At 32.2% G+C, this 14,570-nt stretch overlaps 1 protein-coding gene across 1 annotated transcript; it reads right to left on the reverse strand.

The window, feature by feature from the left end:
- Nucleotides 1-11,261: 11,261 nt before the first annotated feature.
- LOC129318506 (1-aminocyclopropane-1-carboxylate oxidase-like) lies at nt 11,262-14,173 on the reverse strand. The gene is made up of 4 exons (XM_054963324.1): nt 14,021-14,173; nt 13,704-13,930; nt 12,764-13,097; nt 11,262-11,879 (listed from the first exon to the last, which is right to left on the reverse strand). Exons 1-4 carry the CDS (start codon nt 14,123-14,125, stop codon nt 11,601-11,603), a joined length of 945 nt encoding a protein of 314 aa, XP_054819299.1. The 5' UTR covers nt 14,126-14,173; the 3' UTR covers nt 11,262-11,600.
- Nucleotides 14,174-14,570: the final 397 nt, after the last annotated feature.

Here is a 14,570-nt window from a genome sequence, read left to right on the forward strand (position 1 = left end):
AGGGAAGAAATGAAGAACGACAGTGAGGAGGAGATGAGCAAAGAACGAACAAGATGACTCTCAGTGGTTTTGGATTTTTCAAAAATTCCGAAGGAGAAGGGAAAATAAATGAGGCGGTGCGTGCTTGCTGACCTGAAGAGAATATATATCTGACTTTTATGAAATTGCAAAAATTACAAAAGAGGGCCTAAAATTTCTTCTAATAACATAAAAGACATAGACATTTTAGTAGTTTTTCTAAAATTTTAAACTAGGTGAAATTAATCTATTTTAAAATCATTTTAAATGTTAGACCTTCAAGTAAGCTATTAGCATTAGTTTCACTAATCAACTCTCTCCATCTGCCATAATATTAATTTAAATAAAATATAAATTAGGAGGATTTTTTTAACTTAAGTTCATTACAATCAAATTCAAATTAGAATTTATAAGATAAGATGATTAAACCCTAGATTAAGGAATCTAACCATCTAGTAAAAAGAAAAGAGGATAGGAAACAAACTCAAGACTCATTCTCCATCTTCATCTCTCTAGGATTCCATAAAGAAACTGAGCCAATCTTTATCATCTTCAAGAACCCTAAGTTGGAAGCTTGTTGACCGAAATTTATGGAACTTGGGATGAAGAAAATGAGCATAGAACCTTGTGAAATAGGAAGGGATGGAACAAAAATGAAGAGAGGAGAAGAATGGTGTTATTTTTGTGGAGGTTTAGTGGCTGAAAATGGAGGTTAGGTGCTGGAAAATGAAGAATAAAAGAGAGAAAATGAAGAACATTATGAACAAGAGAGAGAAAATGTGAAATATGAATGAGATGAGTGTTGGATCTCAATTGGGGCTGAATGGATGTGCTCCTAAGTATTTTCCATCAGCTGAATACTCAATTAAAAAATGAAAAAATAAAATAAAAAGAAAATAGGAGACTTGTCATACTTACAAGGTGGCACCCTCCTAGTGGTTTGTAGATGATTTCAATGTGTGCCTAATTTTTTATGTGTCATCCAAATTATTTAAGATGATTTAATCCCTTAAAATAATCATAATTCACGTGCAAATGATTAGCCATTGACCTCAAGGAGTGTTGACCTCAATTGTCCAATTTATGCACAAGTCACATGTTATCTATGTCACATAAATCACATAATTCAATTAAACAGCATGTGATATAATAAAATTTAATTAATATCTAGAGTTAAATTCATAATTAGAAGGGAGAATTAATTAAAATAATCAAGTTTTAGGCTACACAAAATTATATAAAAATTTTCACATAAAGGTGAACCAAAAACTAGGCCAAACTAAAATACTTAAGAAAGTGTTGACTTTTTATTTAGTTACTCCCAAACTAAAATGAATTTTAAAAATATAATTTCACCACTCATTAACTGGACATAAAATAAAATTTGTCAATTTTTCTTGTACATTTTCTCAAAAGTTTATTTTTTGGACCAAAATGCCCCTAGTGTACTAAACCTAGAAGCTTAGGCAAAATTATAAATCTAATGTAATGTGTACACTTAAAGGAGATAAATCATTAATAAAAGGGTCCTAATTGACAAATAAAAGTGGGTAATAAATGTGTTCTATCACTAATGCATTAAATTATTTTAAACTGAGCACGTTGTTGCATGGTTACAGGAGTTTTGGTTATATAAACAAGTGAAATTGTGTAATTTTATATATGAATATGTGTGTGTGTGTGTGTGTGTGGTGGGGATTGGGAATCTATTATTCATTCAGAAAGCATGATCAAAGGGGTGGGAGTTCACCTGTGTGGAGATATAGAGAAAGACCATATGGCATATTTTTCCTTAGTGTCGACGGGGTGCGATGTTGGATAATTGTATCTTCTTAGTGCCTTTTAAAGTGCGGTGTTAGAGATTATCTCCTTAGTACCTATTAAGGTGTGATATTAGAGATTCAAACTCCTTAGTATTGATGTGATGCAGAGTTGGAGTCAACAACACCTCATTATGTGTATTGGGGGAAACCATAATCTAAAAGTAAGATAGAATACCTTTGGTAAGGTGATTTTACCACTGAAGGTGAGCTTAAGGTCAATGAGAGTATATATCAGTCTAAGGTGAGCCTAGAGTTTTATGTCAGGGTAATTTGGAGGTTTGGTTGATAGTGATCATGTCAATGGTAATAAGTGGCGACAAGTGGTAAATATAATTGTAAAGTGGCAAAAAGATATGTTGATGTGATTTAAAGTAAAACATATGTTATATGCTATATTTACCTATATATTATGCTATACTTGCTTATGGTTGCAAGTGATAGTCGATAGTAGAGAGTTATTCTGTTACCTAGATTATTATTTTACCTTGCAGTTACATTTTTACATGTTAAAGTAGTGAGCTAGGTAAAGGAAAAGAGTCAAGACTAACTTAGCATTGTTAAAGCCGTGTGATTTTAGAGTTTGTGTAATGAACCTAAACCTTATGAATGTTATGTATATAAGTTACTCTAGGTATTGCATGCATGTTATGAGTAGTGAATTAGTGGACTTATAGAGATTTGTAATAATTTTATAAATCTTAGTCCATATATGTAAATATATGGTGAAATAATTAGCAGGGGCTAAGATTTAGTTATATATATGTTGTGAATATGTAAAGTGGTTATTTGTGATGATATTATAGTGAAAATGGTCAAAGCAAAGTTTTTGAGCTAAGTGGTGAGAAATTTGTGTTTTATAGAAATAGGCTATTGAACAACCAGCTTTTGACACGTATGTATATATGTTATATATTATGGTCAATCAGGTGTATTAGGTTTTTTTGGACTTGATTGAAGGCCTAATATGGTTTAATGAGATAATGGGATCGACTTGAGTACTTGAGTGTGTTAATTTCTTTGAAAAAGTTATTTTTTACACCCGAATGTTCAAATTTTGATCGAACCATTTCTGTCTCATTAGTTAGCTTACGAGTTAAGCTTCATGTGGGTGATTGAATCGCTTCAATTGGACATTGTGTATAGATACGACGTATGTTGAAAGTTAGTCATTTAAGCTATCAAATGACAACTATAGAAACTGGTATGTGCACCGTGGCACACGGTGTTTCATGTTGCAGTACATGTGTAATGACCTTAAAATTTTAATAAGTTTTATAGCAATTAGAAAGGGGTTGTTTATAGGAGATTATTTTAGAAACTTTTACAAGGATCTAGAGTCCAAATTTTCTAAGTTGAAGTTTGGTTTTCAATTATAAATAAATTTTGTGCCCTTTCTTATAAATTTTGTGCCTTTTATTATAATTTCTTGGGCTCTTTTCATAGTTTTCCCCATTTCTTCTTTTGCTTTGATTCAGCTCGATTACACAAATAAAAAACAGAGCTTCACGTTTTCTTTTCTCTACCACCCTTATACACTTCTCTAGACTTTTATAGTTGGTTCATCTCTTCCATTCTTATAAACTTTTCGAGCTCGCTATCGGCTGGCAGTTTTTCTTCACTGCCGTTACTTCGTTTGCTGCCATCTTTCCCGTTCGTGTTCGCCAGCCACAGGGGAATAAGCTGCTGATTCTTCTTACATGTTATCGTGTTGTTTGTGTCAGCATGAGGTGAGCAGTACTCTCCTTCTTTCTTGGCCATCAGTTTGTTGTCTTCCTCTTTAACTTTGTTTAGCTGTCACCTTCTTCCTCTTCTCCATCTTTGTTCGGCTGTCACAGTGGAGGGAGGAGGTTATAGCTTTTTGTCATTTTTTTATCAAAGGGCTGTCGGTAGTGAGTGGGAAAATAATTTTTGTTCCCCTCATTCTCACCTACTGAACATCCATGCATGAAGAAAGTTTAATATCTTACCTCTTCTTTCGGCTCCATGAAGTCTGTTCTGTCTTCTTTTCTTAGGCTATTTAGATTGTAGTTTTTTTCCCTTTTCATGCTATTCGTGAGTCGTGTGTGTGAGTGACAGCTATTACTACATGTTGGTTAAGGTAATTTATAGATTCTCCTTCCTTTCATGAGTGTGGATTCTAGTCTATTGGGTGATCTACTCCTCTTTCTTCAGTGACCAAAAATGTGCTCTGCTTCCCTACTATGTTATTGTTTTAAGGTGGTAGAAATAATTGGGTGGGATGGATTAGATACTATTTTAGTAAATGTTGAGCTAGAACTTGGCAAAAGAAATTAGAAGATGGAAATTATTAGTTTTAATTAAATGCTTGCTTCATGATTTAGTATGGTGCACGTTCTTTTGGCCTTGTAATTGTAAATATACTTGAAAGATTTGTGAGTGGAAATAAGATTGTTAAAGTTTATAATAAAGCCTATAGAAATTATAAATATTTATAATAACAAAAAAGATTGTTGAGTTATGTGTTAGATTAATTTTAGGGCATAATTAGAATGAGCAAAGAGTTGTGAGAATTAGACTATAAGATTTTGGAAACTCAAGTGAGTGGATAGCGTTCTGAATAAAATTTTAGAAATTTTTTTAAAAAATTGCTTTGTTTTTAAATTTTTATTATTATTCCCTTATAAATTATCAAAATATCATTTCAATTCAATTTCTATAATAACTATGTCTTAATTTTACAAACAATTTATGTTATTACAACCTAATTATTTAACTTCATGTTAATATGAAAATGAATTTGGGCAATAAGAATTAATGGCTGAACGGTACTTGAAAAAAAAATTTTGAAAATGATTTCTCACTCCATATATACTTGATTATATTGAGAAGGATTGAGTTCAGAACACTGGATGCCAATGACAATTTCATTAGCCATTTGTAATAACCTTGAAGAAAAAATGGATAATAATAATAAATAAATGCATGATAATTTGTTAAAAGTGTATTTTTATTAATGTTTGAAGCAACTATGACAATGAGGATTGTTGGTTTAGTAGGAGTGTGCATATAGCTTTCTCCATTTTGTCTGGAGTTCAAATCTGGTGGGGTCAATAGAGTTTTATTTTTCTACCTTTTTGCTTTATAAATTTATCCATTTGCCCTCCCTTCAAATTTGAAATGTCTCTTCCCTTATTGCTAGATCATTCGAGACGTGAAGAGTGAGAAAGAGGTGATCTGTTTTCCTTTATTTCCTTCGTTCTTCTTCTGGTTTTTGACTCCTTCTCTTCCATTTTTGGTCATCACCAACGAGAGTACTGTCACCTTTTCTTCCATCCGCCGTTGACAGGTGTTGGGGATTTGTTTATAGCTGCTGAACGTTGACAGAAATCCTTTCGTTCTTCTCTGTTTCAAGTTCACTGTGTATGTCTTGTGAGGTACAGATTGTAGATCCATTTTTCCTTGTGTTACTGTTGGTTTTTTGGTTCTGATCTTGATTAGCGATGCTTTCCTCTCCTCTGTTCTTATTGCCGTAAGGAGTGCGTTGGGTCTCATTCGTCATCCGCTGGGTGTAGCACATTCGACCTCCTCTTCTCTCTTCTTTGTTCATGTTTTTTAATGGTAAATTTCCTCCCATTATTGGTTCTGCTGTGCGTGTGAGTTTGTGTGTAATTTTGTTGAAGTTTTAAATTTTCCCTCTTTTGTTCTGTTGTTGCCGTGACTATGTAGGACAAGAACTTTTGCTCTGTTGTTGCCGTGACTAGGTAGGAGAAGAAGATCTAAATTAAGTTAAAAAAAATTGTATTGAAGCTTAGTGGTGATACATAAGGATTAGAATTTTTAAATTAAACCAACTTTTGTTTACATTGGTTGTTACTGAATATTTGGTTAGGATGAAATTGGAGGAAAATAGCTTAGATACTTCAAGCTGGATGCCTATAAAATGTTTGTTAAAATGCTTGTTAAAAGGAGTGCTTGATTGGGAATTCTTAAAAATCTCATTAAATCCCTTGAAAGACATAATTGGTTTAGATGCTATTGTTTGAAGAATTGTACTTACTATTGTCTACAAATGTTTTATTAAATGAAAGTAACATGTAGCTGGTTAAATTCTTTGGAGGTATATGATTATTAAGAAATTGTAGAGCAATTTATGGTGAGATTGGGAATAATATACATTTGGTGTTTAAACAAAAAGTTTAACATGAGATTGTATTTTAACCAAGCATTATGCTATGGCTTTGATGGATTTTTATATGTAGAGTTTCGATTTTAAAATTTCAAATAATTATAACAAAATTTTGATAGTGGTAATATTGGAAGAAAATTATTGAATTTATTGAAAGTTTATTTAAATTCTTAACATGATTTTTAGGGTGTTTGGAAAAGGAAAAATGTGATTAAAACTTAGAGGAAAATTTTGTGTTTTGGGATTTTCAGGTAGGTGAATAACGTCCCAATTAATTTATATGTTATAAAGTTTTCTTTATTAAAATATTATTTTCAATAATTTATAGATATTTGTATATTTCTATTACTTTAGCTACTTTTGTTAATTAAATTGTTTTGCTTCTTGCAGTCATGATTTATATTTTTTATATTGATGAAAATTCTTTTATAAATTTTAGTGGTCCTATATTTGATAAAGCTAACTATGAAAATTTGTGAATAGTTTATGAGATATTAATTGTGAATTTTCATATTTAGAAGTATTGATGTTTTTATATATTTCGTGCGAGTTTGATATTAAAAAGAGAAATTATATTTTGAAAAGTAATGATTTTCTCACATGTCTGAAAGTGGATTTAGAAAGGGACCGTATACAGAACGCTGGTTGCTGATGGCAATTCTGTTAGCCCTTGGTGTGCCATGGTCAATTACTAGCTAGTTTGATCTTTGTGAGCTTCGCTCTCATGTCTGTTATTCACGGGTCTTGTACCTGCGTCTATTTCGTGGCTTCAACCACGTCTGATTACTTATCCTTTGGACTATGTGTCCATGTCTGTTTCATGGCTTTGGCCCCGTCTGGTTATTTGTCCTCGTGGAGTATGTGTCTACATTTGTTAATTATTCTGACAAATCCTTATAAAAATAAATTTAATTATTTAATAATTTTATATCCTATTGGTTGTTAATTAGTAATCTATTTATAATTACTCATTTCGTTTATTACACTCCTTGAGATCAAGTGATAACAATATTTGGTATGATAATTTAATGGCTTAAGATTTTATCTAAAAGTTATCTAGAATCCTTTTATTTTGAATTTATTTAAATCTTCATGAAGATTGTTGTGCTTTTAATTTACATAATTTCTTTTAACTTTCCTTTTATACATGTTTAATTATTTATTTTGGGACGTTATTCATTGAAAATAATTTTGGTCTCAGATAGAATAGCTGACATTGAACCACCCGTTGAACATTGAGGAGTTTATGAATGACTAGACGTGGAGGAGTTAACGATTAAAGTTTCTCTTAATGTAAAGTTTTAATTATGAGATTTTATTTTGTAAACTTTTTGTTAGGTGCTCCATATAGTCTGTGGTTAGATTGTTTATGTTGTTATATATATTTTTGTCTACTAGCTGGAAGAAGCTTTGCTCCTAATTGACTTGATTTTTTTTTATTGAGATATGGTGTTGTAGAATTTTTGGGAGATCCTCTTTATAGAGCATGTTCTGTCGAAATTTCTACAAAAATATTGAAGTATTTTATTAATACCAAAAAAATATTTAAGTATGTTTTAATTCAAATTAAAGCATAATTATGTCTTAGTCATGGAAAGATTACCCGATTTAAGGTCTAAGGGATGTGCGGTGGTTCACATCCTGTGCCGGTCACTCTCTATTTTTGGGGCGTGACACCCTTGGTATGTCATGGTACACCTAACTAGTAAGGTACTTATCAGAGGTGCTAGCCCCATGCGATGGCCAACAAACGTGGAACAGAGGGATGGTTATTCATGAGTACTGTACTCACACTTGTAATTGTAGGCTTGAAACTTGAACGCTTGGTTTATAGCTTCTTCTATGCTTATTTCGTGGCCTTCGGCCTTGCTTGATTGGTTATTTACCCTCGTGGATTGTGTGTCCATGCTTGTTATTCATTCTGATAAAGCACTCCTAAAAGTCTAAGCTAAAATTTATCATTTTTTCTTTGAAAATTCTCTAAAAGTACTTTATTGAACTATGTTTATTTTAAGTTTTTATATTTTATGAGCAGTAAAATTTTTAATATACATATGTGATTCTAACAATCTTGTCTAAATTTACAATCACATTGTTATGAAAAAACATTATTTATTTCCAATTTTGGATGATTCATTATTTCATGAAGTTATTTGAATTAAAATTTGTTATTTATTATCTTTATATATTTTCTTTATTAAAATTTGAATCGGGACGCTACTCACCAGTATATTTTTGGTCTCAGATATTATAGCTGACCCTGCATCTCAAACCGACCATTGAGGGTCCTTCTTACTTTTTGGATAAAGGAAGCACATGGTGATTTCTGTTTTTGGTAAAATCTTATATTGTATTTTGTAAATTATAAATTAGTGCTTCACATACCTCATAGTTGGATCCTAGTTTTATTTTGTTATTGTGAGAATTGCTTTTGAATAATCAAATATAATATATTTTAAATAAAAAAATGAAAACAGCTCTCACATCTTTTTTAAAAACAAAAAAACTGCTTTTGAAATAAAAAACAAAACATGTCCTTAATTAGTTGGTAAAATTTTCATAAGTACAAATATCAAGGGGCCCCCATGGGGACGTTATTTGATTTCTGAATTTTTGGACCTGTATGTCAGGTCCACATGTTATTACTAAGAGAGAGAAAAACTCTATGTAGAGGGAAAAAAAGAGTCAATGCTATAAATCAATTGGAATAAAATAAATCAGTTTTTAGCCTGAAATCAAATAAATAAATTGGAATCAAACGTTTCTTCTGTTCTATGCTTTCATTTATCGTTGAATATTTCCTTTAATTTATCATGACAAAACAATATGTGATATGATTAGGGGGAAAAGTTATGCCCCAAAATGTGCAGAATTTTAACTAAATTAAATATTGTTTGAAACCGCAGTAACTTTTATCCTCTTACTCGAGATGGAAAAAAAAAAACCGGAAATCCAACTTATGGTAAAAAAAATAAAAAATAAAAAAAAAACGCTACTTTTATTGGTAAATTCATGACTCACTGACATACAACCAATCAAATTCACCCTCTAGAGTAAGAATGCGAATAAAAAATTGAAGTATAAGCCTTTTCTTTTGTTTATGCGTGTATTGTTTCTTGCTTTTCCCTTCCCAAATCAGTCAAATAAATCCCTCCTTAAGCTGTTGCAGTAGTGGAGTTCACAGCTTTCATGGAATCAAACCTTGGTTCCTTAGCCTGATACTTGAGTGCAGCATAGAGCTTCATGCCATAAGATTGCATGTGGCGGTAGGTGGGGTGTAGTGAGCAATCGGCAGATATCATGGGAGACGGAGGAGAATGATAAGTTAAGGGCAAAGGAATTCAATAGAAACATGGATGGGGTAAGGTAAGGAAATCACTTCCATCATTTTTTATGGAAGTGGGTTCTCTAGAGAATTGGCTTCCCTTATAACAAGCATACAAAATTACTAATTTCACTTTCACTTTCACTTCTCTCACTCTAATTCCATAGTACCAAATAGGCCATTAGTCTTTAAGAGTTATAATAATTTGATTGTAGCTTGAATAACCATTCAAAAAATAAAAGAAATTCTTACCAGCTAATTAGTTTAAAATTTGGTTAATGAAAAGGAAGCGAGAAGTGGTCCTTTCTTGTGGCATTATTTAGCCTCCAATAATCCTTACAAGTGTACAATCTAGTAATTGTTCAAGTCAAAATTAACTAGTTCTATTTATTGGTAACTATTGTCATTCCTCCTTTCTTGGGAACACACTGTACCGGGCTTACCCATGTACTATTAGAAATGGGATAGATTATCCCATCACTTAATCAGTTGGGTATTTTCTTTTTGGCCACCTTTTTTATCATAGGGTTCAACCTCCACTGTTATTCCTTCTATCTACATAATCGAGTATTTCTTATGATCTTTTTCTAACAAAATCTTGTGAATAACAATAGTTGAACTTATACCTCTAATGTCTATAATTGTGCATCCTAAGGCTTACTTGTGATCCCAAAGAACTCTCAGTAACCTCTCTTTTTGATAGTTAGACAAAGCAAAAGATATAATAATAGTCAATGTCTCATATTCACTCAAATAAGCATAAGTAAATTGTGGTGGTAAAGGGTTAAGCTCTAATGTTGGTGCTTATTCAATTGAAGGCTTTAACGAGGGAGCTTGTCTAGTTTTCATCTCTAAATATTTACACCTTTTGGCGTTGAGGTAATGTGGGGATGCTTGAAGGAGCTTCTTGCACTCAACAATATCACTATCTTCAACTTCATTAATCCCAAATAGCAAAGCTTATAATGGTTCTCTTACCACAAATGACTCTAAAGTCTCTTGAATCACCTCATTAAGAACATCCACTTTAAGACAATTTTTAGATTCCTCAAGATATTTTGTTGCTTTTTGCATGTAAAAGAAACTTTTTAATCTTTTACTCTAAGTTTTATCTCTCCCTCTCATAGTAATTATAGGTTTTAATAATTAAATATAATGTATTTTGAATACAAGAAAAATAAAATGAAAATAGCTCTAAGATGTTTCTTTTTTTATTTTTGAAAATGAAAAATGAGAACGATTTTGGAAATAATTAAGATTCAAAACACTCAATCAAATAAGTTTTTAAATTTTTTTATTCTTTTTAAAAACTATTTTTGAAAAAAAAAAATCGAACAAGTGCTTAATTAGTTAATTAGTAAAATTTTTATATATTTTGTTATAAAGCTACAATTGAAAGTACAAATTTGGAAGGGGCCCTCCATGTGGACTTTATTTGTTCTCTCAATTTTTGGACTTGTGTGTCAGGTCCACATCTTATTATTAAGAGAGAGAGAGAATCATTATGGAGAGAGAAAAAAGCTTCAATGCTATAAATCAATTGGAATAAAATAATTTTTTTGCCTGAAATCAAATAAATAAATTGGAATCATACATTTCCTATGTTTTCTGCTTTATTTATCATTGAATATTTCTGTTTTTCTAATTACAAGAGGCAAGCCTAAGCTTGAGAAATAATCAGACTAAAAACATGTCAAGAGCATATTGCTCAGCACAGATATTCGGGACAGATAAATGACGAACAAAGTCAATATTTCTGTAGTGAGCATCCTTGGCTAGTTATCAGCGTAAGTGAGCATATCTCTGGGTGAAAATCTTAGTTCATATCTCTGGCCAGTAGACATAATCAGATGTCATTGATTGTAGACCACAGTGCATGTCGAGGATTTCCATCTCTAAAAATAAGATTAATTCCATCGAATATTTCCTTCGATTTATCATGATAGAGCATGCGATATGATTACGGGGAAAAGTTGTTCATGTTCCAAAATTCAGAAGTTTAACTAAATTAAATATTGCTTGAAACTGCAGTCAACTTTTATTCTCTTACTCGAGAACAAAGAAAAACCAGAAATCCAACAAATGGAAAAAAAAAAAAAAAAAAAAAACAAGAGAACGCTACTGTTAATGACAAATTCATGACGACATACAACCAATAAAATTCACCCTCTCTATAGTAAGAATGTGAATAAAAAATTTAAGTCATCATAAGCCTTTTTTTTTTGGGTTTATGTGTGTATTATTTCTTGCTTTTCCCTTCCCAAAATCAGTAGTTATAAGTCCTTCCTTAAGCTGTTGCAGTAGTAGTGTTCACAGCTTTCATGGCATCAAACCTTGGTTCCTTAGCCTGAAACTTGAGCGCAGCATAGAGCTTCATGTAATCCTCAAACACAAATTTTGGATACATTTGATTGGTTCCTTCTTCCTTTCCTTCAATCAATGGTGGTGCTGGATGTATAATAGCATCACTTCCTGGATTGTAGAATGAAGCTACAGACATCCTTGTCCCATTACTCTGGGTAATCACACGATGCTCCACACTCTTGTACTTCCCATTTGTGATTACCTGTTTGTTCAAGAGAAATTGCCTGTTACTTGTGTATCAAGAAATTGTTTATCACAAATTGTCTGTTATTTTTATATCTCTATCTAGCTGTACAGGTTGTATTGATGGAGAGAATGTTGGGCCCAAGGATCACCTCAGAAGGGAAGAACACATCCGAGCCGAGACAAACACTTCCAAGAGGATCATATAAGTGATTATAATATCACATATGAACCCAAAACAATTAATCAAATCTATGACTAAAACATATTCCTTTAATGCAGTGATATCAACGGTTATAATTGGGAAGTGGTGGGAAAATGGTGATAAGGAAATGGAGAAGTTCCTCTCCCTTGAATTTATGGGTCTTTTTTACTTATATACCTCTTATATATCCAACACAACTTCATCCAATGTGAGACATTTTTCCCTCATACCAAACTCATGCTTGACATCCCAACAAAGAATGCTAAGTATACTATCTATCATAAAAAAAGATTAAATTGGGTAGTGTAATATTTTAAATAATAATATTTAAAATATTAAATATTAAAATAATTAATATTTTAATAATATTTATTTTATTTTATTTTAACGAGACTTTAGGGTGTCTAGCACTCTTAGAAAAAAAAAAACTTTAGGATGCTTAGCCCTCATAAAATAAAGAGTTCAGTGACAAATTAGCATCAAAGGATATGGTCAAAGTCTTATCTGTCATTGTACATGAGCCCTATACACATGTCACGTCAGCAAAAAATAAAAAAAATTAATGGTTGATTAATGAAAGTAGGTTTTTGCTCCTCAAAAAAAAAAGTTCAGGTCTAAAATTGCCTCACTTAAAAGTATAAGATGTCTAGTGCTCCTAAAAAATATTCATATTGAACATTAACCCTTATATTTAATACCTCAATTTGGTCACCGAGGTTTACGACGATTGAGTGGCGCATTGGAGGCACATTGATCCACTGGCCCTCTTTGAGAAGTTGGAGGCCACTAACTTTGTCATCTTGGAAGAGAAGGATGATGCCGCCAGCATCGGTATGGGCACGAAGACCCTTCACAAGTTCTGGGTTAGGGCAAGGAGGGTAGTTGGCAACCTTTGTGCCAAAAGTTGGTCCTCTTGATCCATAGAAGGCCTTCTTGAGATAGCCCTTCTCTAGTCCAAGATTCTCACAAAGCAAATCAAGTAGTTCCTCTGCAAGCCTTTGTATTTGTTCTGCAAATTCCTTCATTAACTTCCTGCATTTCAATTCTAGTAGTTCAGAATATGTGCAAGTACTTTTGCCCATTTATATATATATATATATATATATTTGTTGTCATTGCTGATTTATATATCTTATTGTGCTTTCTATATAATATTTCCAAATCATGTATGGATACGTATAATAAACATGACACCTTAAAATGTAGTAGAGAAAAACAATCATCTTTATTTTTCAAACTGTGAATGCGTCAGTTTGATATGTTTGAGATAAAATCCAAATCGAGCGTATGCAAGAAAAAGTGGATGTGATATTTATTGAGGGAGACTATGATAGAAAATCATTTGAGATGATTTGATCATGCACAAAAGACTGTGGAGGAACTTGTGAGAAGAGTAAAATGGATAGTTTTGAACCTATAAAAAGGGGTAGAGGAAAATTAAAGAGAATAAGGAAGTTGTTGAATGAGACTTTTTAATCAACAATACTCCTAAAGGTTTAGTTGATAATAGAGCATAATGATGTCTTTAAATTCATATAGATAACCCCACCTAGTAGGATAAGACTTATTGTTGAATGCTTACATTTGGTTAAATATGATCATGTTGTTGTTAGAAAACAACACGTGTATTGTGCTAACCTATATTCATCAGTGAGATCTGGGATTTCACAGAAGTTTGACTCAGGCAAGTGACGCAAGAAGAAGGTGCTTTCCCAGTCCATGTCCTTAACTTCAGCTTGAATACCCCCTATGGCTTTGCTTGCCACAAACTCCTTGAACCTTCTCTCCATGCATTTCCTATAATGCTCTTTTGTTAACGTCTCCACTGTATCCAATAGTTCATGGGATATCCCATGGTTCACCAACTACAACAAAAAACAATGAGATTTTCTTTAATAATTCCCACCAAATTAACTAAAATTATTAATCACAAATATGCATAGATAATTAAATACCTCAAAAAATCCCCAATTCTCACAAGCGTCATGAATTTTGTCCATAGTAGCCTTTCTCTCTTCGCCATTAAGCTTCTCCAAGTTGATTACTGGGAAGTTCTCCATTTTCCAAACACTCAAACTCTCTTGATATATATTTCTTAGTGTCTGAGATATATATCTGTATCAGATGCTGTGTTGTTTTTCCAAGCAAAGTGTATGGTATTTATAGATAGGATATGAGTTCAAAGACTGGGAAGAAGGAAGCACGAAACTGCGCTAAAAAGGACAGTGATCATGTGACTTAAACGCTTACATAATCTGACCGTTGAACAGATTAATTTGCGTTTTTGAATTTTCCACGGATAATTTGGGGTCTGCTTGAGCGTAACATAACGCGTTGTAATTATTGCCTTCATTACTGTATTGGTTTTGGATTATCTTTGTTTCATTTCTTGGAAGGTGGCAAAAGTTATTAGTGGTCTAAATTGTCTCAATTACTTCTTCTAAGTGTCTCGTCGAAGAACGAATCATGCATACGTAAGCAAGTATGTATTTACATTTAATGAAC

The sequence above is a fragment of the Prosopis cineraria genome, unplaced genomic scaffold (genome assembly GCF_029017545.1).
Source record: "Prosopis cineraria cultivar Desert tree isolate PC_DT_omini unplaced genomic scaffold, ASM2901754v1 PC8, whole genome shotgun sequence".
In the NCBI taxonomy this organism is placed as follows: Eukaryota; Viridiplantae; Streptophyta; class Magnoliopsida; order Fabales; family Fabaceae; genus Prosopis; species Prosopis cineraria.